Genomic DNA, 27,246 nt, shown 5'->3' with positions numbered 1-27,246 from the left:
AACTGACTTTAGAATTCTCATTTTGTATTCCAGTTGTCCAAACAGTTGAAAGCACTACAATTTTGGAGGGAAGGATTGATGTTTATGATAAGGTGGAAGAGCCAGTGCTGAAAAAAATGCATCTGGGTAGTCCTTCTAGGAGGAAAAACAGCTTTTCTTACAGACATCTTTGCTCCTCTGCCAAGATTTGGTTGAGGGGCAGCTCCCTGGAAGTGATGGAACAGAAGCGTTCCATGTGAAACCGGGAGCACTGCTGGAAGGGGTGAGACGTGCTTCCCAGTCACTTAGCACCAGCACTGCTGCTTTGTTCACAGTCAGTCACCTGGATTTCATGTAGTCATGTCCTGTTAGATACTGACTCCAGAGGAAACTCAGATGCAGCTCAGTACTAGTGTGGAGAGTTTGTCCTGTGCTTTGGGCGGTGTGTGGCAGCTGGGCTCTGGCTTTTCCTCCTCCAATCACCTGAGGCATTAGAATGGCTTTCCAGCCCTTGGAGTGCTGTAGCTGGTAAAAACTGGTACTATGAAAATAGAGATGTTGCACAGAAGGGCAATGGTTACCAGCATAAAAACATAAATGGTTACCTGAGATGCATATAGTGGTGTTTAAAAGGTAGTATGCTGTGTACGAATGCCCCAGATCTCTGTAAAAGTAAAAAAAAAAAAAACAACAACCCCACAACAAAACCCATAAACTGAGATTATACTTTAACAAGTCACAATTATACTGCATAAAGGCTTTAGCATGTCCCCACATCAGCCCAATGCAGCCACCTTCTGCTAAAGGAAGTAATAAGTGCCCCATAAAACAGGTTAGTGCTTCTGGGGAGCTGTCAGGCTGTGAGAAGGAGGGAGGCACTACCACATCAAACCCCTCCTGAAGTAAGGTGGCACAGCAGCCCAGGAGGTGTTTTAGAGGAATGATAAAGGAAACATGGGCATCACCTGCCTTCAGCTCCTGACTGCATGGATGTGTGTTATTCCTGCCCCTGGCCTCCTTTGTTCTACCTCCCCACAAGGCACGAGGATGTCCCATGAGTGCTCCATACTACATTCAGAAGTTGGATGCTTCTAAACATAGCCTGTAGCAGCCCCCTGCTGCTCTTGTCCCCTGAATTTAGCATGAGAGGGAGAGAAAAGAATCCCACAGGACTTCCTTGAGTGCTACTTTCCATCCAAAGCACTACACTCCTTGATGGTTGCAAAATGCTTTTATTGAAGAGGGATACCATTTTGAAAGTACAAAAGTCCAAAGTGAGAAATGGGATCTGTTCCTATTGCACTCTGCAGCCAACCTACGCGTAGCTGCTGTTCGTTGATGCTGAACAGGAGAGACTGCCAGCTGTACACAGAAGCAGCATCACTTTTGATGGTGCCACCTCATACAGCTAAGGGCTGCACACTGTCTTGACAACACACAGAAAACTTCTCTGAAGCGCTACAAAGTTTGCACAAGAGTAGTTGGCTTTAAGCAGCTCTTTGCCAGACCTCAGAAAAACCAAGTAGCAATGTCCAGGTATGCAGCTACAGAAGATGGTGCTACTGTTGATGCGTTCTCTTGCTGGCATCAACAAGGTGTGGGGCAGAGGTACAGGAGAGTCTTCTGCAACTCAGCGTAGTGCAGAACCTGTCCTACTGTAGCAGTAGTCAGCCTTAGCACAGTTTATGCTCTTTTTTTCACCGCTTCTGCACATATTTAACTAGAGAAATGCTTGCCACTCTGCTCCTTCCTCAGCTTGAAGGCTGCTTGTAGGCTGCTTGTAGGCACGTCTGGTGGTAGAGATGGTGTTTGCTGTTTTTCTACCACAGACGACAGCAAAATCAACTACTACCATTTGCAACTGCCATTACATCGAGCAGTTCCAGTTCTGAAACCCTAAACATCACAAACCAGCAGTGTGATAAAGGAAGTAATACTATTTCATTACTGTAGTCTTCACACGTGTCTGTTAACAGTGCTTCCTCAGAGCAAGACTGGTGAAAATTCCCTCCCCTCCTCCAAAGTCAGTGATACAACGGTGGCAGGAGGAATACCACCCCTGAGAAGCATTTAACAACCAGCACTATGTTCCAGTGAAGTAATTTTTCAGGGGGCTACAGCAGTCCCCTCCCCCCTTTCTGCTGTGTTCCACAGTTCAGGAGGCCTGAAAAACCCTTCTTTCAGGGGAAATAGCCACCTTTTCCTGCAGCAATACATTTAAGCCACAGCATTCTGTGCTGATCCAGGAAGTTAGTCCAACTGGACTCTTAGACTGAGTCTCCCTTTTTAAGGGCTTTGGGTTAAAGACCAATCGCCTCAGTGAAATCTCGCTCAAAATGTAGAATTGAGTTTGAACCAATTTAAGAGCAGATGCTTTCAGACATCATTAGAAGCAGCAGCTGTGTAGCAGTTCTGTGACCACAACCCCTTTCTGCCAATGTACAGTTTCACAGAAAAACGTGCTCTTATAGTTGGTTTCTACTCCTCCTGCAAAATTTGCCATTTTCCTGTGTCCTACTGTAAGGCATGCTGTTAGCAACAGGCAAGCTTTCTGCAAACTGTCAAAATAAAAACCCACACCAGCCAACAGCATCACTGCCAGCCTGGTGTTCCAGAGATCAGCCCCATGTTCTCAGATAACAAATACATAAAGACTCTGATGTTACCTGGTCTGTTATCAGGCTCTAACGACGCAGGCTGCGTCTTTACAGAAAGCCACTCACACCTTACTGTGTGGTCACAAGCTTTACAATCATACCAATGATGCGAGACCCACGAGGGCACATGCATAAATCCATGCTGGGATTCTTGATCTTATCCTGCAGCAACTGGTCGAGTTCACAGCGCAGCTCTTTCACCAGCTCAGCCACCTGGCACACAGCACAACACACAGGTGAGCGCAAAGCTCCTGAAACGCACCTCCCCCATCTCAAACACAGAGCTCTGCAGCACGCCCAGCATGATCCCTTCCCCTTACCTGGTGAGAGGCTGCCACAAACCGTATCCACCCGTCATCGAGGGAAATGACAAACTCTCCCTTCTGCAGCTGCATGTGAACCTGCCCGCCTCCCAGCAGCACCAGCGGGTACACTGACACCATGCTGCAGTCTCGAATGAACACGCGGCTGGTCTTGATCTTCTCGTGGTACACCAGGTAGGGGCTCTCAAAGTGCCTGGTCTGCAATGGCAGAGCCCAAAAGACTGCGGTTAGCCACAAAGAACATGTGTACTGCCCTCCTTACAGCATCACTTGTACTGCAGCCCGCTCGGGCAAATATGGGATTGCCTGCAAGAGCTGCAAGGAACAGCAAGTGTGCCCACACATTTCACAGGCTCTTCAGGCCATGACAGCTGCCCTCAACTTCTTGAGTTAGCCCTGCTCCCACACACTCTGCAGTAAGCTTGTCACAAATCAGCTGATTGCCAACCACACCTCAAGGGCCCCAGCTCTTTTTCACACTACAGAGATTTCATGTGCTCTTGTAAAAGAAAGTGACTGAAAAGTCTTTAAAACCTCGTTTTGCAGTTAACAATAAGAGCCCCACGCTTTAAGCAAGTGATTTATAACCTGGAAAAACAGAATCCTCAAATATAGAGGCAGACCTCATTAGACAGTGCTACCATCTATCATGGTAAGAAGAAGAGCTCTTAGCTAAAAATGACTATTAAGACAGAAGGGAAACTATTGAGTTTTGAGGACCCATGAAGAAACAAATCAGATTATTTGGCCAGAGATTACTTACCAATACATAATACCTCAGCCTCAGGTTGGGTGACCTGTATGTACGAAAACACTGCATGCATGCTACCTTAATAGCAAGGAGAAGCTGGGGAGTGCCACAACTGCACTTTTGTGTGCAGCTTTGTGGACACAGCGAAACATTGATGGAGGGGGTCTCCTTGTCTTCTAATTCTACTCCAGAGGATGAAGTTTAATTCTGTGCTCAAGAGCAATACACCCTTATTTATCAACAGGGAGATAATCATTAAGCATTTTTTTCTTAAGCTTCAAAAGGCTCCCTCACTTCTCATCTGTTCAAGGAAAGGTGATTTTTGTTTTAATAAAACAGTTTGTCCGAAGGGAAAAAATAAAAATCCTGACCTGATAATTCACAGATGAAGGGTGAATGTGAACATAACCATCATTTTTTGTAACAAACTTCAGCTCTTCTGCTTTTGGTTGCATTTTGACAGCTCCTGTACTGGTCTTCTGATATTTGCCCTCTGGCTTCTTAACCTTTATGGTGCAAGACAAAGAGTTACAAAAATCTGCTGTACCAGAATTATGAATTCACTTCCAGAACTTCTGTTTTATCAACAACAGATTCTCAGGCAGTAAACAAGTCACTAAAGACAGATGCTATACTGCAGGTACTGTCTAAACACTGACATTTCATTGGTAACCTCTGTCTTCTAAAAAGTTGTAATTTACAGTAGGTTCTTAAAAAGATTCGCTGCTGGCATTTCTGTGGCACTAAAAAACCACAGGACCAGCAGTGGTATCAAACAGGAGTTGGGCAACCTGGCTCTGGCACAAGCAGCTTTGGAAACCTAAAGCAGGCTGTGGTCCACCACAGTCAGGCCATGCTGCAGCTGGCAGTGTGGACATGCTGTGTAACTGCTGTGTAGCAGCATTTCTAACAATGCATCAACTTCAAAGAGTGAAAAAGCATTCTTTTACCTGGACAACGTTGGGATACAGCGCAGCACACAACATAGCTGAGATCAGCTTGATGTTCTCCGCATTTGAATTCGCCTGCGAAATTAATGAACACATTAAGCACCCTGCAGGTAGGTCAAAAGACAAAGCCCTGCTGCTGGAATGAATCCACTGCTGAGACTGATTTCCTTGTATAGCTGCACTGCTGTGTTTTACAGCAAACGACCAGTCGTTGGTCCAGAGGTCTCAGACTAGACTGAAGTGCTGCCCAAGAGCTATTTGGAGCACACGAGACACCAGCTATCTAATTGTTCTCATTTCTGGCTACAAAGTAGGGAAAGAAAGCACACATCCCAACATGCAGGGAGACGCTACAGCTACCAAGCTCTTACTGCCCTGCCACGTAGCCCCAGGAGATCTCCAGCTCAGCAGGTACAGCTTTCTGAGCATTGTCTGCAATGCTGAAGTATTTCACTGCCTGCTCTGTAACGCAATTCCATTCCCCAAAATAAAGCCTGCACTAATGCCAGCATTCAGTCCAGCCCATGAATCAGACCTGTGTCCTTCCAGCACTCGCTGCCACCGTGTGTGCCAGGACAGCAGCATTTCACTTTCTCAGAACACACTGCTGTGTCAGTCTCACCTCCATACCTGGTCCTGTTCTTGGGCACGTAGGGTCTGAAGTAATGGAGGTTAATACCATACAGGGAAGAAAAACTTAACAGGTAGGAGGTGTTTGTTGCAAGGTCACATCCAGAAGCCCATCAGGCTAGAGCTAACAGCTAGCATTCAGGCCACATCAAAAGCTGCAACATCTGTTCAAAGCACCAAAATGCTACAAATTACCTCTTCTCCTGTGGCATCCAAGACACCATCGCCTTCCTGGGACCACTTCCTCTCAATGTCCCTGGCTCTTAACCCCTCCTTCACAAACCCAATGTCGGAAAGCAGCTCTGTGAACTGTCTTTTCAGACTAGCAATTTCCTACAGAGAAAGAAAGGTCTGTGATGTGAGACCCACAGAGGCAAGAGAGCCCACAGCTTGCTCGGTTTAGGCACCAGAACTCTGCCTCAGTGTCCTCAACCAGTCCCTGCACGAGGCCACAAAAACTGACTGACCTGAAGAACTCTTCCTGATAAGAAGTTCTCCCTGCAATAGTTGTAGCTTGCCTGAGAGCCCTCTTTGGTACTTAAACGCCATCCCTAATTGAAAAGGCAAAAGCAAACCTTGAAGTACTGACATTCACACTGTGATACATCACAGACCTCCGATAGAGGCTTATCATTTTTAGCTCACCTTATACGCCTGAAGAAGAGCCAGATAGTCGCTGTTTCCTACTGCAAAGTCCAACTTCTTTTTGTTTGCTTCTTCCCTTTTATCCCACGGGGACACCTAGAAAGGCAGGAACAGATTAATCTCACCATGTAACTGCTTCTTATATTTGCTTTCAATTTTTACACTAAACCTGGACAAAACGGACTGGCGGCACTTAATGTTTATTAACTGTAGTAACAGCATTGTTTCAATGCTTGCTTGTAACTACTACTTGTGTCACTGCTGCATGACTTTCATCATCTACTTGTAATGACTCTTCTGATGAGCACTGCATCAAGCATATAAACTGGGGAGGCTAAAAAGGAGAGTAAAAATACCCAGGAATAGCATGCTGCAGTTCACAGCAGCATTCACTGCTGTATGAAAATGTACTGCTTTCAAAGCTGGAAATGTGACTAAGAATACTTACAAAGGGTGACTTAAAAGCCAGACTGGCTGCTATTGTGAGTGCAGGATCCAGGCAGCGGAAGATGGTGCCAAACAGCATTAGTTTGCCAATCCTGACATCAACAGGCAGGGAAGCCAAGTGATATCCCAGAGGAGTGAGCTTTTCATCTGCAGTTAACGCTCCCAAGTCTTGTAGACGCAGCTTTGATGCCCGCAGAGACTCAGTTCTGGGGGGCTCAATTAGTCGTGACAGAACAGAATGAAGGCTCTGTGCAGAAAACATCTCCAGAATCTTAATTCTTAAGGAGGGGCAAAAAAAATTGGAAGAAAAAGAAGGCAGCTTAATTCCACAGACAGGATGCTTAGAGCAAGCATTTATCAAAAACACAGCAAATCTACTTCAAAAACATGGCCCCTTAAGAGGTTCTGTAAAGACTGATCAAACTCAGGAAGCCATATGGATGGCTTACCTCCATCCAGTCTCACAGTCAGGAAGAACAGATTCTTATTTATCACATAGGGTTTTAAAATGAAGCTTTCTCTGAAAAAACATTTTTTTCTTGTTTTGTTTCTTTCTTGTATAAAGGTGTGTATAGAGTGAGGCAGGAGCAAAAAGGTCTCTTCATTTAGCATTGGTGTTATGGTGGTGGTGGATCCAGGTTTGGACTTACTGCACTAGGTTACCCAACAACTCTGAGGGAGAATTTAGCATAGAGAGATAAACATCTGGTGTGGGTCCAGAGCACAGGAATGCAAGCATCTTCTCAGGGGGCGAGACCCTTTTCCTAGTGCCAAATAAGAGTTAAGCACTGTGCAGGAATATAGGGAGATCTGAGACATGGCATGATTAGATCTCTGGATTCAGAGGGACTGTGATAGTGAGATCAAGGGAACCTGAAACCTCCAAAGCAAGTTTCTTGGTTTTGTGATGCTACTGAAGGAACTAAATTCCTTAATAAGGACATTTCAGATACTTCCTGATGTGGAGGGAGGACATTCTACACTGAATCTTTCAGGTAACATAGAAACAACAGCTCACCTCAGACAAAGCTGCTCCAAGGGCACTCTTTGTATTTCTGGTAACTGCTGTTTTATGAGCTGATGGTTATAGTGATGGCTAGTAAAAAGATGGAAGCAGACACCTGAGGCCACACGGCCCGCTCGTCCTTTCCTTTGCAGAGCATTGGCCCTGGACACAAACGTGTCTTCCAGACTTTCCATTCCTTTGCTTGGGTCATACCTACAGGAGAGCAAGAAATAGGCTTATATTCGTGGGTGCAGGGTGAACAAGCTGCAGCTCAAGCAGACAGATGCTGCCAACCTCTATATGGACCCAATTCCCACTCCTGCAGCTGGATCTGGGTCCAGACTGGTTCCCCCACCTCCTAGCAGCTCCTTCAGGTTCTTCCCAGCTCTCTGCACAGAACAGGAATGAATCCCAATACCTTTTCTCTTTCATTTTTCCGGAATCAATCACATAGACCACATCATCAATGGTGACAGATGTTTCTGCAATGTTGGTAGAGATGATGATTTTGATAACTCCTGCAGGAGGGCGGAGGAACACAGACTGCTGTTCTTCACTGGACAGCGAAGAATGAAGGGGATAAACAACACACCTGGAGGAAAAGTACGAGAGTATGCTCAGCACATCTCTGCTTTTTTCCTCCTGGGAACAGTCTGCCTGCATGCACTTTTGCACTGCCACTATCAGACAATGCACACAGCTATTCAAATTTACGTAAAAAATGGCAAACTTCCCTGCCGTATCAATTTTAAGACATGTCCTAAGGGAGGGTTGGAGAAGTCTGCAGAAGGAACAGGTCTCAGAATGGGGCTGAAAAAAAAAACAAACCTGTCTCCTGTGAACAGTCCAGAACATTCAATTTATAATGCCAGACTGGAAAGGATCACTCCAGTCAACCTTATCAAAGGCATCTGTGTAACTACTGTTTAGTCATGGAGATCCAGGTACATCTCCATGTAGCAATCTGTGATCCAATACAACCACAGTAACAGCTGAAGGCTTTTTAGGGCACATTCTGAAAGAGAACAATAGCTGAGGAGAAGTTTTTAACAGTGCACTGGACCATGCAGAGCATAAGGTAGAGAAACTCAGCACTAGGATTTCTGAGTACTACAACAGGTAACAAAATTGACACCTTTGAAACTTCTGAGATAAAAAAAACCAATCAGAGCAAGTCAGTAAGACAGTAGAGGAGGAATTACCTTGACTGGGTCATATCACAAACACACATTTAATAAACTTTATTTGTCCCTTGATAAAAGCAGACTGTGCTGAAAGCTACTCTTTTTTTAATGGGTAAAGATACCATCTGGGAATTTTTGTGCCTTACCTCTTGCTGTGTCTGTTATTAAAAAGGGCATTAGACTGGAGCTGCTCATAAAGCATCTTGATTTCTGCTAGACCAGGCAAAAATATTAACACAGCACCTAAGTATGTCAATCAAGAAAAATAATGATCACTCAATAGAAATGATGCTAGGATACGTTATTAATGCAGAAGGCCAAGGCAAAGCTCCAGCCCTGTTCTGCAGTTCTTGTACAAAAAGCAGACAGGCTGCAACAGTTTCTCACCAAAGACTTTCCAAAGTAGACTATTCTCATCTTACCCCACCCTATGCATATCAGGGTTTTTGTTACTCAGAACACTGAACACAAAACATTATCCTGAGGCTGTCTACAAGTGCACAATCTCTGTGAATCTACCTCTGTTCATCTCTCAGTGTGAGATACCTGGGGGGTATGAATGTTTGCCATCAACTATCCACTCCAGCAAGGCTTCAATTAATTCCAGATTAACTTTGTCCAAGTCCATGACAGACATTGTTTTTAACACCGTCTTGTTGACCCCTAGGGAAATAGAAAGAAACAACACAGTTGAGTTCATCTCTCATAAAATTCACACACTGGATACAGCCAACCACCATGGCTGTGTAAACATGCACAACTCAGCCTAAACAGCACCTGGTTTATACCAGACAGAGGCAGCCTCACAAGTCACTCTGGTCCAGCTCTGCTTTTCTCACACCTTATCAGGGTTCACATTTGCCCTGTATAAAGCCTAGACCATTATTTATCTGTGAGCATACTTATAGTAGGAGGAGCTGGAAGCCTTCACGTGGTCAGTGGTGCAGTTGATACAATAAAAGGAAGGGATGCCATCCAAAGGGACCTGGACAGGCTCAAGAAGTGGGCCCACATGAACCTAATGAGGTTCCACAAGGCCAAGTGCACGCTGTTGCTCTTAGGCTGGAGCAATCCCAGATACGTGTGTAGACTGGGAAAAGAACTTACTGAGAGCAGCACTGCAGAGAAGGACCTGGAGGGTCCTAGTGGACCAAAGCTGTATGTGAGCCACCTGGGCGCTTGCAGCCCACAAGGCCAACAGTGCTGTGGGCTGCATCAATGGAGGGGTGGCAGCAGGGACAAGGAAGAGACTGTCCCTTCCTCTCCCATGAAGAAAGGCTGAGGGAGCTGGGCTTGTTCAACCTGGAGCAAAGAAGGCTCCAGGGAGATCTCACTGCAGCCTTCCAGTACTTGAGGGGAGCTTATAACCAGGAGGGAGATCTACTTCTACATGGTCCGATAGCAACAGGACAAGGAAGGATGGCTTTAAGCTAAAAGGGGTATTTAGATTAGATGTTTAGGGGGATTTTTTTCATTCACAGGACAGCAAGGCCCTGGCACTGCTGCCCAGAGAAGCTGTGGTGCCCTATCCCTGGAGACGCTCCAGGCCAAGCTGGATGTGGCCCTTGGCAGCCTGTGCTGGGGGGCAGCCCTGCCCATGGCTGGGGGTTAGAAATAGACCATCTTTTAGGTCCCTTTCAACCCAGGCCATTACATGATTCTATGATTTACTGATACCTTCTCAGGCTCTCTCTCTTCTTCCTTCCAACATTTCTTACATCAGCTCAAAAACAGACCAACCCCATTACCCTTCTGAGATGCTAAATCTCCAGCAGAAATCTGAAAAGCAATTGAGAGCAATGACTCTCACTCACTGCCACTGGAGAGCTCACCATTATGGCATGAGGGTGTGCAGGAAGGAGACAAAGCGCAGGGAGTATTTTGACGTTGAGAGTGGGAGGAGTTAATGGAAAGGTCTGCCCTCTTCATTAAGCCTTTCACAGTGACTTGTCTTCTCAAGGAAGGCTCATGATGCTGAAGTGATATTGAACCTTGAGGCAGATGCATGCTAAGCATTATGTAAAACCGGTCCAGCAAGAACAGGTAAAGAAAACTCAAAGTCAACTAGTTATCCAAAAAGAGATGGAAACAGACAGCAGCTGAGAACTACCCCTTTTCAGATGCTCGAAAAGCTGTTTGCAGTCCAGATCTTTGTTACAGTTTAAGAAAATGAAGTTTGTTTTGTTTTTCAAAGCTTACAAGGTTTCCCATCTAGAAAGCAGCAACTAGCTTAACTTCACCACTATAGAATTCTGAATTACGCACCTGCATTCAACATACACTATAATATGCTAGCATAACATGTTGGCTTACAAATCTTATTTGCAAACCTACTGGATTTAAGAAGGGGCTCACCTTTGTATCGCTTAAGCAGCTGCTTCAGAGTCAATTTTTGGTCAGGGTCTGAATCCTTGACAGCTGAGTCAGCATCTTCCAGCAAACCAGCACGTCTCAAGTCCTCCTCCACTTCTTCAAATGCAGTTCTTTTGTGTCTTGCAGTCAGTTTGTTTTCTTGCTTTGTCTTGCGCCTGTAGGGACTGCTGTCCTCTAAGACATACCTGCACAGCAGAGGAATGAATAATCTTCAAGTGGCAAGGAAAGAAGCCCAACAGCCCCATGCAGTATTTAGCTACAGAGACAGGGCATCACAGCTATACAAAGTTCCTCTCAGATTTATATGTAATTGTATTTCACACTGACTGCAATTCATGTTACTGCTCCAACTCCACTGTAAGGACAGGTGAAGCAGCACTTTTAAAACAGATTCAATTTTACTGATGGAAGGGCATGGCAAAGTGAGCCGTTAAGCCCCAGCGCAACTCAAGTTATTGAGCAACTCTAACTTCAGTGCAAGGCAGTTCCAGAATAAACTGTGGCCAAGAAAGCACCGTCACCTGCACTACAGCTCTTCTCTCCCATGCTAACAAGTCATCAGTGCTCAAAGTTTTAGCCAGCTTTGGGCTGAGGAGAGAGGTCTCCATAGTGGGAGGAGAGCGTTCTAAAAGCTGTAATGAGAAACACCTGGACTGCAAATGTGAGCTAAACTCAGAAAGCAGCTCAGAGCAACAATCTGCTTATAACTCAGAACAGCTGACTGATTTACTATCTGGAGTATCTGAGCTGCTATGACTCTCCAGCAGCTACTATTGATAGCAGGAATATTTGTCTCACTTTCTGCTGCGAGGTAAAGCTTACAAAAAGGAAATTCTGCTATTTTTCACCTTCAGTGAAGAAATCTAACAACTTTTGCTTGCCAATATCTAATCACCAGTGAAACAAACAAGGGGTGGATGAGGAGGTAGTTCTGTCAATACACAAGCACTAACACAAGTTAGCAAAGTTCACTTCTTGAGTATTTACATGGTATCTAACTCAGAAAAGGTTTTGGCACAGTACTGTAGATCCCATAGAGTTATAAGGAGCATCTTTTATAGCCTGTGCTTTAGCAGGACTCCACGTCTTCAAGTAATGGGGATAGCTGATAGTACTATTTTTTTTTTAATTTATGCACAGGTACAGTGCAACTTTAAATTTCAAACACATCTGAGACAGTCTGGCAGTTTCATACCTTGTCATTGCAATCACATCTTCCAGAAAAAACTGATCTACAGGAAATGTTCGACCTAAAAGGGAACGTAAGGAAGTAAATCTAGGTGCCACAGAAGAGACAAAAGATGGCAATTATGTTACACTGCTTATGATTTCACACCCAGGCTTCACCACTTTAACCCTTCATCCACCTCTGTGACCTGAAAAACCTAACATGGGACTCTCATCTGTATCCCTCTGTGCTCTTACAGCAGATGTTTTCCAAGCATGGTTTGGCAACACGCACACACACACACAGTCAGAGAAGGGCTGATACCCTTACAGGAAGTTTAAGCTGTGGTGAAAGTAGCTCAGGGAACCACACCATACACATCTTGTCACTTTCAGCTTTTAGGGAGGGAAATTCTGCTGGTATAAGAAAAGCTTCAAAAAGACTCAGTTTCCAAGACTTTTCTGATGAACCCACTAGCTTTTTCGTTTAAGACCTTGTAATTGCAGTTACTGAAGAAATGCACATCTTGCAACTATGTATAGTTGGCACTTTGCTTAGAACCAGAGTTAAAACTATCTTTTTTCCCATTCAACACTGATGTACACAGAAATACAGAAACATTCCACAAGCAGAAAAAAACAAAACCAAAGCTCTAAAGCAATGAATATTGACAAGATAATAAAAATGTCTGTTTTCACCTGGTATGTTAATAATTGGACAGGAGTGAAAGTATTGAGAGAAAAGCTCTGCATTCAAGGTGGCACTCATTAGGATAATGCGCAGGTCTGGTCTCTGAATCATTATATCCTTCAAAACCAGCAGCAAGAAGTCACTGAAGAAAGCAAGCAAAAAAACAGTTGACTTTTTTCATTGTTAGCTTTCAGACCTCTTTTTGCCATCCATATTCTCTCCACTTTCAGTGTTTTCAGTAGCATGGCAATAGAGTCACATCAACACCATGAGCTTCTTAGAACAGCAGGAGCTAACAATGCAGTGAGTTAGTGGAAGCCCATCTACTCCTGTGAGGACAGGCAGACAGCAGCTAAAATTGCCTTCAACCAGTTTCACATCACCCAAGAAAGGCAGTGTAACAGAGGAGGAATCACTTACCCCTTTGTGAGGACCAGGGCTGGCTGAACACTCTAAAGGAGACCATCTCCACACTGAGATGCTTGCCTTGCAACCACCAGCCCTTAAATGAGGCTGGGTTCTGGTGGCACAGCTGAATTGCTCACCCCTGTGCTCCCAGGGCTGGCTACACCCTGTCCCCAGGTGCTCAATCACTGGTTAGGCTGTGACCCTATGTTTCCCACACACATTATTTTCTGGCTTTTCCTTACTAGAGGGCCAGGATTACTTAGCAAATGTATTTAAAATGCTCTAGTTACCTTATAAAATAACTACATAAATGACAAGAACATTAGGTAACAAATTAATTAACAGATGAGTCACTTTTGCTCCTTCCCCACTGAGAGAGCTACTCAAACTTCTTCCCTGCTCGCTGTATTTTCCCCTAAGCATTTAATGGCTTTTGTGACACGCCTAAGGTTATAAGCAATTTTAGATGAGAAGAAGAATCCTTGAGAGAGACACATCCTTTTATGGGGCTAAACTACAACCAGAGCTGTAGACCAACAGCTCACAACCAAAGCCTCCTCTAAGCCCACTGTATTTCAGTATTTCACAAGGAAAGCATCCAAGAAAAAGACCTTTGCCACCTAGTTTACAGAAAGAAAAACAGTTCCCACAAGGTTATCTGAAGAACTGTGCTTATTTCATAATAAGCTGAAACAAGGGAGGAGTTGAGAACCAGAAAATCAGAAAAATGTAAAAAGTTACCAATTCCCCCCCATCATCCAAAACCTCTTCTTAAAATCACTGCAACATGATGGCAGATTGGAAGAACAGAATTTAAGAGATGTGCTCACTTTACAGCTGCTGCAACACAACACATCAACAGTCTTAAGATAAAAACCTTAAACCAGACTCATTCCACCAGCCCGTTCTTACTGCCACAAACAACTTCAGACACTGCATCTTCATCATCACCTCTCTGATTGTTTCTTCGTTTTGCTTACGGGATCAAAGATCACTCACCTTTCTTCCGTTCTTTCATGAACCTCATCAACAATAACGTGTGTAATGCCCTGCAAAGTCAGATCACCTTCAAGCCTCCTCAGCAGCACACCTGTGGTGCAGTACAGCAGTCTGGTAGCTGAGGACTGGAAAGGTAAAATACAGCAGTTGGATGGGCTGTGCACAACTTAACACAGCGCAAAGTGGGGCAATAAAGCTTCTGCTGGGTGCTGGGTACGACAGCAAGGAAACAAACAATCCTTGATGGAGACAGGACTGGATAATTTTTCTTTGCTGATTAAAACTTAAGAGCATCCGCTTCATACAAGGAGGCATTGCTAACTGTAAGTGGTAAATAAACAACTGCTTTTCCTTTGGAAGCTGTTTTGTGATAACCAACTTGGAGATAAATGGAAACAGGCAGGGAAATGAAGTCAGTGTGCTCAGATAAGCTCTAGAGGAAAAGTACTTCTAGTACTGAGCGTCATTCTCAGGGCCTTCACCCACTGTCTCAGAGACAAACAACACCAGACGCAGAACTGCACTCTCATTCTGTGAAATGGACTGTGCAATTCAGGATGAAATATATATATTTTTTATAATACATTATAAAATATGGGTGACACAGACTTCCTGATCTCACTGTATGGTGGATATAGGACAGACATTCTGTATCCTAGACAAGCACTAGGCATGTTTCAATAGAACTAAATGAAAACCAATAAGCAAAGCACATACCTTTACACTTTCTAAGCGGATCTGATAGCCAACAGTGACACCAACCCTTTCTGTTCTCTCTTTGGCTACACGCTCAGCCACAGAAATGGCAGAGATCCTGCGAGGCTGAGTACAGATGATGTTTGCAACTGTGTTTGGAGAACCTTGCAATGAGTTATCCAAAATAAACTGAGGAATCTGAGTGGTTTTCCCGCATCTGCATGACAAAAAAGCAGGCATCAATTAAAACACAGTGACAAAAAACAAAGCTCAATGAAAGGCAAACGCCTTCCATCCAGATAAACAGACTGCATTCCACCTGCAATCTGCTTTGTTCCATTAATGTCATTCTTTATATGAACTTCATGTAAGATTGCTGCCATTGCTCAGGAATGATTAATAACCCTAATCTTTTCTCCCACATAGGCTTTCCAGCAATTAATTTTTGAAAAGTTATACGAGAGCTGACTTGATCCAAGTATGAACAAATGACCTCACAGAGAAAATCTTTTTGGGTGCCACAGCCTCAAGAGGACATGAAACTATTGCAGTGTCCAAAAGAGGGCTATAAAGATGGTGAGGAGTCTAGAGGGCGAGGGATGTGAGGAGTGCTGAGGTGTCTGGGTTTGTTCAGCCCAGAGCAGAGGAGGCCGAGGGGAGGCTGCTGGGCAGCCTGTGGCTTTCTCTCAAGGGGGAGTGGAGGAGCAGCGCTGATCTCTTTCCAGTGACCAGAGATAGAACCCAAGAGGACAGCATAAAGCTGTGAAACAGGAGGCTCAGACTGGATATCATGAAAAGGTTCTTCTCCAGAGATTGGAGAATGGTTGGGCATTGGAACAGGCTCCCCAAGGCAGTGCTCATGGCACCAAACTGATGAGTTCAGGTAGCACCTGGAAGATGCTTGCAGACATATGGTCTGACTTTGGGGAGGTGCTGTGTGGAGCCAGAGTTGGATTTGATGATCTTTACAGGTCCCTTCCAACTTGGAATATTCTATGATTCTGTATGTTTCACATTCTTCCATGTACAGTTTAATACATAAAGCCTGAATGCACAATCACACTCTTACCCTGTCATGCCACTCACAACAAGAACTTGGTGACTTGTCAGCAAATCAAGAATAGTTTCTCTCTCTTGCCATGCAGGGAGCTTCTGCCTTTCATGCAGCATGGACTGGAAGCGTCTAGAAGACTGAGACGCAATACAGTTAAGAAAGGGGTATTTGTGGTGTTCTAGATTCAACAATGTTGGATGCTAACAGTCCTTTTGACCTTAAAGAGACACCCTGCATACAATAATCCACATATTTCTTTCCTTGCATCAAGCTTTTCTATTAAATAGAGCAAAAGGATGTTTTCTAAAACACCAAACTAATGTTGCTGTTATTCTCTGAAGTATTTGCTGTATCTTAGCATGCAGAAGCAGCCTCAGCAACCTTCTACCAGGATATACAATCTGATAGTCAGATGAAAGCTCCCATATATAAACTGCTATTGATTTTTTCCCTTCTAACTATCTGACAGTGCTGAAATAGCTTTGCGAGATTCCTTGCAGGTTGCTCAAAGGCAGCAGAATCCTATCAGATGAAACAGCAGCTTCTGCACTGAGAAAAAGATGCAGTTTGTTTGCAAAAGATCAACACAAACAAATCAATCCAGCCTACATCTCTTCTGAAACAACATTTAGCATTGCATATTTCATTCTCTTTCAGGGGAAGTACACAACTGGTGACAGATGTTAGATGCACTGTTTGCTGAACTAATGGAAGATGAGCAACAGTAGTAAGAAAACAAAAAGAGTGAAACAGCAGCCCATTGTTTTAAATATGTATTTCTCTAAAGTGTCCATAACAAAGACATTCTGCTTTGTATACTATACCTTTTTCAGCCGAAATTGCATACAGATTTTAACGTTTTCATTATATGTAGATTTGGAGTGGACATCATACTTTCTAGAAAGCTTTTTCTTGAGGTTCACATAACTCTCATTCTCCACAATGACTTGTTGGGGCTCATCCTCCTCCTCTTCTTCTGCCACCTCTTCCTCTGGAGGCTCTGATGCTGCCGAAGCTTGAAACAGAGAACAAACATTCAGGTATTATCAAGGCAGATACCTCCATCAGCACAGTAGAAAATAGATGCATTTTCCAGTAGTGCTCTCAATAAAGAACCTTGTTAAACAGGAGATGAGGGCCTGTAGGGCAGTTTTTGACACGCACTCAGTTCAGCACCACCAGCAAACCTCCTGTCAGGCAAAGCACAACTTCTCCAGCTGCATCCCACTTGTCACAATTACCCCAGCTGCGCTCTGCAGCACCACAGTCTGGGTGGCCACAGGGCAAACCTGACTGGCAACCGGTCTGCTCCAAATCACCACAGAGCTACTGGGATGCAGCACAGGTGATGGCAACACCAGCCTAAACTGATTAAAACTCCACTGTAACACTAAGTGGTTAGTGTTACTGCCACTGCCAATGACTTTTAAGCCAAGACTGAAACTGGAGTAGACACTTTAGTGCTTAGTGCCTATCGGTTTACACAGGGCTGCTCACACAGTAAGCTAGCCCTCAAAAGCATTAAGGCTGCATTTATCAAAGTTGAGTATTTTGTAGCACAAGGAAGATTCTTTGAAAGCTCCGACTTCAATTTCTGGAACAAAGCTACTTTGCTGTGGAGGTGTTAAGAATAGGAATAATGTATTTTACTGTAATAAAACAAAACAGCAAAAAACAGGCTGACACTATTCAGGTGCTCTACATTGTGATGTTATTATTCTTGCAAGCTCTTTTTAAGAAAGTTTGCCTTAGAATAAACCAGCTTTGGAACTGGGAGTCAGAAGGTAATTTAAGCCACGCAGCTACTTGTCACCCTGCCACAAATGGCACAGGGTCACAACATTCTCCCTGTGGAATATATCTAGCTTGCAAAAGAATTAATATCGAGCTTGCAAAAGAATGAAAAAGAGAACCATTCTTAGACTTGCCTGTAACACTATGCACAAAATCCAACTTTACAAAATTAGTTGTGAGGAAGGGTGGGTAATTTTTTTTTCCCTATGAAGATACTGTTGTGTTGATGAGTAACAGGCGTGTGAAAGCTCACCAGTAACCTTCCCCATTACCTTCCAAACATGCTTCTGGACACACACCAGGTCAGTTTCAAGTGAGCTCACACCACATCTCTGCATGGTATTTTATCCACTATGTTGGAACACAACACGATGGCACTACCACGCGGAAGACGTTAGCTGTGCACGCCTTTAACTCACTTGCAGCCAGCAGAAAACTCTTCCCCTGCAGTTTTACTAAACGACTTCCTGAGGGCAGACGGAATATGGATCTGGCTCACCACATGACCTTCATCTCCAGAAACAGATTTGGAACAGATGCCATAATTGCACTCCCTGCCTTCTTTTTCTAAGCCCAGAAACCCTAGATGAAAATTTGGTACCTTCTGATACTTGATTTGAAGCAGACGCAGACTCTGTATGCAGCTTTACTGGACGCGCTGCCAGATGGGAAACAGGAGGAGCGCTGTATTTGTGGCGAGTGCTTCCAAGTACGTCGCCTATTTCAGATTCATCTTCTAAGGCCGTCACTAATGTGTACACCACCGGTTCACCAGACTCTGCAGCTATCAAAGCCTTTCCAAAAAGGAATTCGGCGATGTGCAGACGACAGGCAAGAGGCAGATTCTCATCGGTGGTATAAAATGCCACAAGAGGTGCCTGGAGTGGATACTTGTTTTCTTCAGGAAATCTTACTTCAAGTTCATATATGGGACCATCACTGTTAGATCTGAGGTGGGAATCATCTACGGAGTTCTTGGCTGATCTCAGTGGGTGGTTTGGAGGGAATTCGTGCCCGAATCTGCATTTTGAACCAAATTTGCAGCCTCCTTGGAGATAAAATTTACATATTTCTTTTGAAGTCTGCTTTGCTGTGTCCCTCGCACAACCACCCTTTTGTTTAGATTTGCTGAGCCTGTTTGTTAGGTATTCCAGTTCCAAACTAAACGTCCAAACTCTGTTTTGAATTCTTTCTACAAATTTTTCTCCATAGATTGACCGTAGGGCAAAAGCTTCTTCCTGTCTCTGTTCTAAACATTCTTCTTGACTGGCCTGAGCAGCTGTTGCAGAAATCTGCATCTTGTCTCCATATCTCTCAGCAAAGCACTGCAATAGCAAATGCTCCAAAGATGCCCCAATGTTACCATTGCAGGATCTCAGGACGGTCCTACAACGCTCACTGTCAAAACCATACCTACAACAACACAGAGACCACATGGCAACAAGTGAGTGACAGAGAACGAAGTAAAACAACCACAGATCTGCTAAATGAGGCTCAAAGTAAGGAAGTACATACAGCATGAGACAGCATTGCTATTGCCTGAAAAACAAAAGCCCCCAAAGGTCTGTTGTTTTGAAGGTGACAGTTTACGTAGCAACTGTCTCATATCAGAACGCAGCAGATAGCAGTTAGAGGATACTGCCCACTATAAAGCTCTTCAGAAAAAGCTGAGCCCTCTCACACAGAAAAGAAATAAAAAATGTTAAGAAATGCTCAGATCTAAGCAAAATGGATGAAGAAAGCTAACAAAATTACACCTACCCAGAATAAACATATGTAACAGCAGTGCTGCCTGAGCTTTCCCAGTACTTGTTTCATTATCTTAGAGAAAGAATTGAAAATTTTGCCATAAAAATGCTACAACTCTTTATTTTCATAAAACCGTTATTTTAAGTTCATCCACTTGAGGATCAAATCTTGAGGAGATACAAACTCAGAATTCCTGAACACAGACTCTCTCTGGAGTCAGGTGGAATTCAAAGCACTGAGGGTTTACAGTGCTGAGACTAACGACTTGCCTCTTCAGCACACAAATCGTTAACTGGAAATAATCACCTGGAGAGCTTGTGCACAGCAAATGGAGACACTTCGCTTTCCACAATGTTGTGGGCAGCTACCTCAGCAGAAGACCTTGGTGTCACGTCAGAAACTTCCTGATCTGTTGACCAGCACTGCTCATCATCAAGGTAATCAGGTTCATCGTCATCTTCACCAGAACCAGCTACTCTAATAAAAGGTTATCAAATTAAAGTGAAACAAAATTATACTGCTGAATAGATACAAGATTGTGTCCCTGCAACTTTAAATCCTCCACTTAAATGAGGAATTGCACCTTCCCTTTCTCTGAGTTAACATCATAGAGGAACAGAGTAGATTCAAAATCACATGACTTGAGATAAATTTAAAAGTTATAGGGAGGAAAAGAATACCATTTTTTTATTTTCCCAACAGTGCCTGTTAACGCATTTAGAAGTTTAAACTAACTCTGATTCAGGAGCCAGATCCTGCCCTTGAAGCTCTCGAAGAAGTTCCTTCACTCTTCTCTGATTCTCTGTTGTCATATGGATGGTCTGCAGAGGCATTTTGGCTTCAGGTCTTTGTTTCGTTTGCCCTCCTCTTCTGGAAGAAACATTTGATCTAAAGAAGAAAACAATGGTTATTTGCCTGCCTACTGTTGACTGAACAGGTATGCGAAGCTGAACTTCAGGACTCAATCGAAACCTCAGTTTCAAAACAGACACTCCCATTACCAAAGCAGTTGCTCACTTGGGTTCACTCTTACGTGACCAGGATGTGTGCACCTGCATTAGTGCACATGTGGATGCACACACATATTTTATTCTGTCACATCCAATGTGATTTAGTAAAAACTGTGCCACATTCCACTACTTTCAGACAACAGTACAGCCACGTATTTCTAAGCTAGATTGGTCACAATACGTTTAGGATACCAAATTCATCCATTTACTGCTTATTTTCCATAATTTAGCTTCTGCTTTGGAATACAAATAAATGAGTATCCCGTGTTTATTGGTGTCTTCTGATCAAATATGTTTGGACATTACTTCATAGGCAAAGAAAAAAAAAAAAAATCAGAGCTTCAAGCCTTTTAAGAACTTTCCTAGCTATAAAATGCTACAAGTTGATTAAAAAAAATAAATATTGATTCATACTTGAAGAAACAGCTTCAACATTCCTTTACTTTTGTGCATATTCAATTACACCCCAAAACACAGCCCCAAATCATCCCCAACACCTCTGTATTTCAAAATTAATAGAAGGACCTGGTTTCCAGCCTTGGTTCCTCAAAGAGACAAAAGTCATCTCCATCATCCCAAATTCTGGTTGAACATTTCCTATTTCCACCGAGCTGAGGCTTGTTTGAACGGCCACTGCTGCCTCCTCCTCTTCCACCACTGCCACCTCCTCCTCTCCCTTTTCCTCCTCCTCCTCCTCCTCCTCTTCCTCCTCCTCTGTTGGGCCTTCCTCTCCTCTTTGCTCCTGAGCTCATGTTTCTTGCTGAGGAAAAAAAAAAAATAGCCCTTAGTTATGAAGGTGACTTAGTACAAAATAACCACCCAGGTGCACATTATTTGTTTTTCTGTGTGACAAGAGAAGCTCTCTTCTCAAAGTGCAATTAATCACCTGTATGCACCTGAAAGTAAGCACATTCTTCCAGAACACTGCCACACAAGTTCTGTGGTTTTAGAACACAAAAGCGATCCAAATTTTTTTCACAGCCACTCCAATTGCAGGCCCTGAGAAAGCAGGGTGAGCCTATCAGCAGTGCTGCCCAGCCCCAGATCTGTACTGCGATGGCACTTCCTTGAACAAGGGAGTGCAAAGAACAAACCTCCACGGGACATTTCACAGCAGGGAGCTTAAATCTGCTCCTGACCTGTTCCTTCTGCAAAGAGCTGCCCAGACAGCTGAGCACCCAGAGGGGTGACGAGGGAGCCCTTCTCACAGCAGGACCCTCACCAGCCTCAAGGCAAGTCCCCCAGTGTAAAGCAGCTGTTATCAGTTCTGTTGTCCAATATTAACATACGCACAGCATCACGACCCCGCAGACGGACAGACTGTTTTATGAGGGCACGTAGCAATAGGACAAGGGGGATGGTTTTAACTGAAAGAGGGCAGATTCAGGTAAAATACAAAGAAGAAAATCTCTAGCATAAATAGGACCCTGGCGCTGCTGCCCATAGAAGCCGTGGTATCCCATCCCTGGAGGCTCTCCAGGCCAGACTGGATGGGGCCGTGGGGAGCTGAGCTGGTGGGAAGCGCCGCTGCCCACGGCAGGGTACGAATGCGGACGGCTTTTACGGCCCCTTCCAACCCAAATCATTCCGTGACTCTGTGAGAACTGCTGCAGGGACAGCTGCACACCTCGGCCAGCCCCAGACCCCAGCCCCCACAGCCCAGGCTCCCGCTCCCCGCTGCTCTCCTCACCGGCCCGCCGCAGCGCTCCTCGACCCGGAAGTTGCCGCCTTCCTCTTCCGGTGCGCCCACCCTCCTAGCGACGGCGAACACTTCCGCATGGCAACCATGGAGGGTACTCCTATCTCCCCTTTTCCCTCCTCCTGCCCCGCCGCGCTCTTCGCAAGTAACGGCTATTCTAGCTGATGTGCGAGGGCCGGGGTTTCAGCTAATTGCACTCCACGCTCGTCCTTCTTTCTCAACAGATGCTGTCGTTTTTAAAGTATCTTTCATGTTCCCAAACAAAGAAAAGTATGGTAAGACAGTCGATAGGCACTAATTCCTTTTTTTTTTTTTTTTTTCCATTTTGCGTGGGATGAGAAAAGAAGAAATCTGCCCTTTGGGGATGTCAGCTGGTGAGCCGACAGGTCACCTGAACCCGCCTCCCCCCCGAGCTCCCTGCACCGAGGCAGGATCACCCTTAACCCTTCAGGGCGTTAAAAAAAAGGTGCCACTCTCGCGATGGTCCCCGGGGGTTGCTCTTCCCTGTGCCCCCAGCACTGGGGCTCCGTGGTGGCAGAGGAACAGCCCTGAGCTGCTCTGGCTGGCCTTGCTCATCCCACCTGCCCAGCTGGGGTAGCCTACCTGCAGATGCAAGATATGCCCTTCAGGAACTCATAGTTGCTTTTTTGTTGTTGTTGTTGTTGTCTCAGTGATGTTTTAACTGAAAATACCAGTTTCTTTTCCTAGAAGGGGAATGCAAAAAGACACCTGAGGGTTTGTTGCAGAGGAATGGGCTTGGAGTTCATACCAGTGCCAACGGAATGATATACATTGGTAACTGGTTAAATGACAAGGTAATTTTAAGTATTCCTTCATTTCAAACTTTGGGCTTGGAATGTCTCAGTACACCTACTCCTAGATGCATGGAAAGGACAGCCATTACCTGAGAAGGACCAGATCAACACCAGGCTCTTCATCCACTGGGGAATCCTGGCAAAGCCCAGCCTGAACGCTTCAGGCACGTGGAGTACTTGGACACCTTGCTGCCTCCAGAGGCTCCCGCAGATACACCAGTCACTGTTGGCCCTGCTGAAACACCACGGCAGTGGTGCCCTGCTGATGGGCTGCGCGTGCACAGTGGGCTGCACACAGCCTACCTGTGTGTGTTTGTGCACCCCACACACACTTCCCTTGACCAAACAGGAGAGCTCTGATCATCAATAGATACACCACTGTCTTTGGCTGTCCTTGGTTATTGAATTCCCCAGATGAATTATTAGGTACACAAAAACTTCTTATTTTGCTGATAATGGAGAGATCTCTGAAATAAATAAGAGACAGAAGTTAAAAAACAGCATCTTTATTAGATCTAGTCTATCCTTTTCTCACCCTTACACAAGAACATATGCTACAAAAATGCTTGGCTTAATGGCCAAGGCTGAACAAATGAAAGATTTGCTCTGCCTTGATCAGAAAGAAATTCCAGAAAACATAATTAACCCCTCAGGCTGTCAGAATAAATGAGTTATTTGTATGGCTGGGGACAGCAATTCCCTGCTGCACAGATTATAAAGGTCCTGTGGGACTATCAGGAGAGGAAAGATTTAATGGATGCTGTGGCTAGCCAGAAACTCTAAGCTGTTATTTAAAGTGCTTGCAGAGGTAGAAACCTGTCTAAATCTTAAGAAAACAGTCCTCTTCACTTACCTGAATGGGATAGAAGGCCCACAAGTAGCAATCTGAAAGAATAGTGTCATAAAAGGAAATAATACCATAAGAATACACATTAACCTTTATCCATCATCTCTCACTAAATGCAGATGAATGGTACTGGAAGGCTAGAACATCCTTCTGGGGCTGTTTATGAAGGCGAGTTCAAAGACAACATGTATCACGGGGCAGGAACTTACACATTTCCAAGTGGAGCAAAGTACATTGGACCATTCAATGAAAACAAGTACGTTTGAAGCAGAAATTTTTTCTGTGAGTTTTGATTTCATAAGGTAAGAAGTCAACGTGAAATTCACCCAGCATGGGGGTATGTTTCCCTTGCTACCACTGAAACTTGCACTGGCTACCTGAGATTGCAGGTCCCAGCTGTATCCACCTCATCAGAGCAGTCAAAAGCCAGAGATTTGATCCCAGTCAACAGTTTTCAAGATGGTTATTACAGACACCCATCTGGTTTTGTGTTGACAGGTCTCCATGAGTGACCTCTCTGTCAATTTTGCTAAGTTTGATTCAGATTTTTCTTTAAGTATCTCCTCAGTTGAGTATCTGCAATAAATCAGAAATATATATGCATAGTTCAAATACAGTATTTATTCTGAAAGCAGCCCTGCCTTGCCCTGCTGACCAAAAAGAACAGCCACAGTAGTACAGAAGTAGGGCTAATTTTTAAATAATTAAGACACTAAATGAAGTAAGCATTTGCAGAACATACCTGAATACAAAATGGGAACCTGTATATTAACCTCAAGTTTTTGGTGGAAAGTTAAAGACATTTTACACTACTACCTGGCATGTTAACATTTGCCAGAGTTGCTGTCCTTTGTGGTCATACTAAATGTCAGATGCGACTTCTATGTGAAGTCTAAAACTGTGAATACCCACCACCATAGCAAGGGCATTCAGCACCAGATCACACACTTTACAGGTGGTTTCTTTCATCTTAGTGTTGATGCCTGTGCCCTCCTGGGAAAACGCAGCCCAGTGCAAAAGGGCTGGCAGCAACAAGTACAGAAAAACTAATAGCACTGCTTTAAACCTGTGATTTTATTTAATTAAAACACTGCTGCTGATGCACCCTGCTTTTCCTTTCTTGACACTGGTTTCTGATCATTAGCACATGGTGCTCCCTGGCAGCCCAAAGCAGGCTCTTTTGCCAGGCTTCAGGATTGCTAATTTCCACCTACTCACACAAGCTAAGTGTTAGTTCACCAGATCACTGTAGCTTTCATAAGAGAACACAGATAGGCAGCACCATGGAACTCACTGTGACTGCTGGGTATCTTCATTTTCAAGGGGAACAAATCTCCAGTAATTGGTTTTAGAAGTTATTTCCCCTCATTTGCAAGTGATGCTGATATACAGACATCTCCTCTTTACAGCAGTTCTCAGGTATAATGATGAGCTTGGTCACAGCTTTCAAAGATCAGCAGAAATAAATGATTTATGAGTACTCAGTTAATGTGGCAGTTACTTTTCTTCCCACTGGAGGCTGTAAATCCTTGCACTTTCTCGTAAAAATACATAGGACAGGGAAAGGTTAGGAGAAAATGATTTATTACAGCTGGCTGCATACACTACACATATCTTTAGGATACCCTGCTGAAAGTCAAGATAAATGTGATAGGACTCAAACCCTGACAATTCCAAATCAAGATTAGGACTACTATTATTTTCCAGTACAGGCTACATGCTGGCAAGATGTTGGTGTAAGTACACTTTTGCAAAGGAGTGTGTTACTTGGCTGTAACCAAGTTCACCTGTGCTATCTATGTGCTTCATAAACCTTCCTGGCTTGTAAATCAAAACTTTTACATGTAGGAGAAAGTGAAGGCAGGTATTTGGCCTAGACTATGAGCGTTCTGATTCTGGCAGTTTGCTTATCCAGCTTGTGCACAGATCACTGTGCTGCCACAATCTGACTGCATGCTTTATTAACAGGCTGGATTTATGTTGTTACAGGATGGAAGGTGAAGGAGACTTCATAGATGAAAATGGAGTGGTGTGGACTGGCACATTCAATGGCACAAAAGCAGCAGGACTGAAGCATAAGCTGAAAATGTAGCTATTTGGCACTGTCAAAGCTAACCCCATTTGATCTCACTCTAGGTTCAACAGCTGTCATTGATTTCTTCATGTATTCATTAAAAATGATGCCTTTGGTCACTGGTAAATAAAATACAGTTATTTTTCTTAGCAAATTGATCAGATGAAATAAACAGAGGAATGGGGTTGAATGGGTTAAATTTAGAAGTAGAGCAGTAAATTACTGGAATTTTTTTTTAATTTTAACTTGACCTAGGAATTTCTTTCTTGCTGGGTTTCAAACAACATGTATCAGCAAACTAATCCTAATTTACGCTCAACTTCTCTAATTTTTCCCTGGAAAACAAACCTGCCAACCCACAGAAGCCTTTGGAAACACAGTGCTTGCATTTGCACTAAGCGTGGCACTGCGCAGCGGGATCAGGACAGAGAGCAAGTGCAGCTGCAGCATGGCAGCTACTCCTCCCAGGACAATCCTGCACAACCCAGGCTCCAGCAGTACTCTGCTCAAAAACTTGTGCCAAGGCTATTTTTCTCTGGGGGGGAAGTGGGCAAGTGAGCTCACAGGGGGCTGACTGCTGCCACTGCTAGCACAAGGTCTAATGCAATAAAATAAATATGCTTCCATTTTTGTTTGGGTTTGAAAAATTGCTTTCTATACCAAAGTATTTAGATTTGTAGCGCAAAGAGACCTTTGAAGTACAAACTCACATGAGAATGTTCATGTTTATTCTCCATGAAGGACCTCTCTGTCAATTTTGGTAAATTAAAAAAAAAAAAAAAAAGCACATCAGCACTGTCATGAAAAAATATGCATTTAATCTTTGTTTGCCAAAGTTTTAGTAAATATCTGCCATTGCCTCCATTCTCAGACACAATGAACAAAAGGTTTTCCTTCACGTATGCCTTCAAATACTCAGCTCATTTCGGTATTTGATTTGGAAAAATCTTGGGCTTTTGTTTTCTTAGCAAAATTGAAAAGGCAGCACATTATCAGCACACAGAAACATAATTGCTCATTGCTCGTTCTGACAATATAACCCCATGGGTTGCACTTACAAGTATTCTTCAGCATTGCCATTTTCCTGTGCTCAATTTTGTTGTGTTTTGCTCCTGGAATGACAAGGTCCCCAAAAGAAACACAGCGTCCCTGTATTAAGCCCTCAACTTCAGAGGCAGCAACATCTTCCACAGAGCTTCCATGAACCTGTGAGGTTGTCCTTTCAGCTCCTTAGCTCCATTTATCACCTCCTTTTATCAGTGCTGCATGGTAATTATAACGACTTAGGTACTGCTGTT

The 27,246-nt window shown here is 44.0% G+C and overlaps 2 protein-coding genes across 2 annotated transcripts; one reads left to right on the top strand and one right to left on the bottom strand.

The window, feature by feature from the left end:
* Positions 1–1,355: 1,355 nt before the first annotated feature.
* Positions 1,356–22,307, bottom strand: DHX57 (DExH-box helicase 57). The gene is made up of 24 exons (XM_048935708.1): positions 22,204–22,307; positions 21,039–21,273; positions 20,239–20,391; positions 19,810–19,980; positions 18,356–19,167; positions 16,785–16,975; positions 15,976–16,097; positions 14,928–15,123; positions 14,211–14,335; positions 12,812–12,945; positions 12,141–12,195; positions 10,928–11,130; positions 9,119–9,235; positions 8,719–8,815; positions 7,807–7,980; positions 7,401–7,601; positions 6,384–6,660; positions 5,936–6,031; positions 5,758–5,841; positions 5,486–5,623; positions 4,661–4,735; positions 4,082–4,216; positions 2,957–3,157; positions 1,356–2,849 (listed from the first exon to the last, which is right to left on the bottom strand). The coding sequence occupies exons 2-24, from the start codon at positions 21,263–21,265 to the stop codon at positions 2,706–2,708; spliced, it is 4,128 nt and encodes a 1,375-aa protein (XP_048791665.1). The 5' UTR covers positions 21,266–21,273; positions 22,204–22,307; the 3' UTR covers positions 1,356–2,705.
* Positions 22,284–26,352, top strand: MORN2 (MORN repeat containing 2). The gene is made up of 5 exons (XM_048935713.1): positions 22,284–22,306; positions 22,437–22,487; positions 22,921–23,027; positions 23,994–24,130; positions 25,864–26,352. The coding sequence occupies exons 1-5, from the start codon at positions 22,291–22,293 to the stop codon at positions 25,964–25,966; spliced, it is 414 nt and encodes a 137-aa protein (XP_048791670.1). The 5' UTR covers positions 22,284–22,290; the 3' UTR covers positions 25,967–26,352.
* Positions 26,353–27,246: the final 894 nt, after the last annotated feature.

Source organism: Lagopus muta, chromosome 2, assembly GCF_023343835.1.
Source record: "Lagopus muta isolate bLagMut1 chromosome 2, bLagMut1 primary, whole genome shotgun sequence".
Lineage (NCBI taxonomy): Eukaryota > Metazoa > Chordata > Aves > Galliformes > Phasianidae > Lagopus > Lagopus muta.
This window is presented reverse-complemented; position numbering and strand designations above follow the sequence as displayed.

Excerpts from the sequence above, each read along its gene's own strand:
- DHX57 (XM_048935708.1), bottom strand. The coding sequence starts at position 21,265 with ATGAGCTCAGGAGCAAAGAGGAGAGGAAGGCCCAACAGAGGAGGAGGA. Across the intron at positions 6,661-7,400 it reads TTGGAGCAGCTTTGTCTGAG|AATTAAGATTCTGGAGATGT; the intron begins GTGAGCTGTTGT and ends CCCCTCCTTAAG. Across the intron at positions 5,624-5,757 it reads TATCAGGAAGAGTTCTTCAG|GAAATTGCTAGTCTGAAAAG; the intron begins GTCAGTCAGTTT and ends CTTTCTCTGTAG.
- MORN2 (XM_048935713.1), top strand. Across the intron at positions 22,488-22,920 it reads CCCAAACAAAGAAAAGTATG|AAGGGGAATGCAAAAAGACA; the intron begins GTAAGACAGTCG and ends TTCTTTTCCTAG. Across the intron at positions 24,131-25,863 it reads GGACCATTCAATGAAAACAA|GATGGAAGGTGAAGGAGACT; the intron begins GTACGTTTGAAG and ends ATGTTGTTACAG.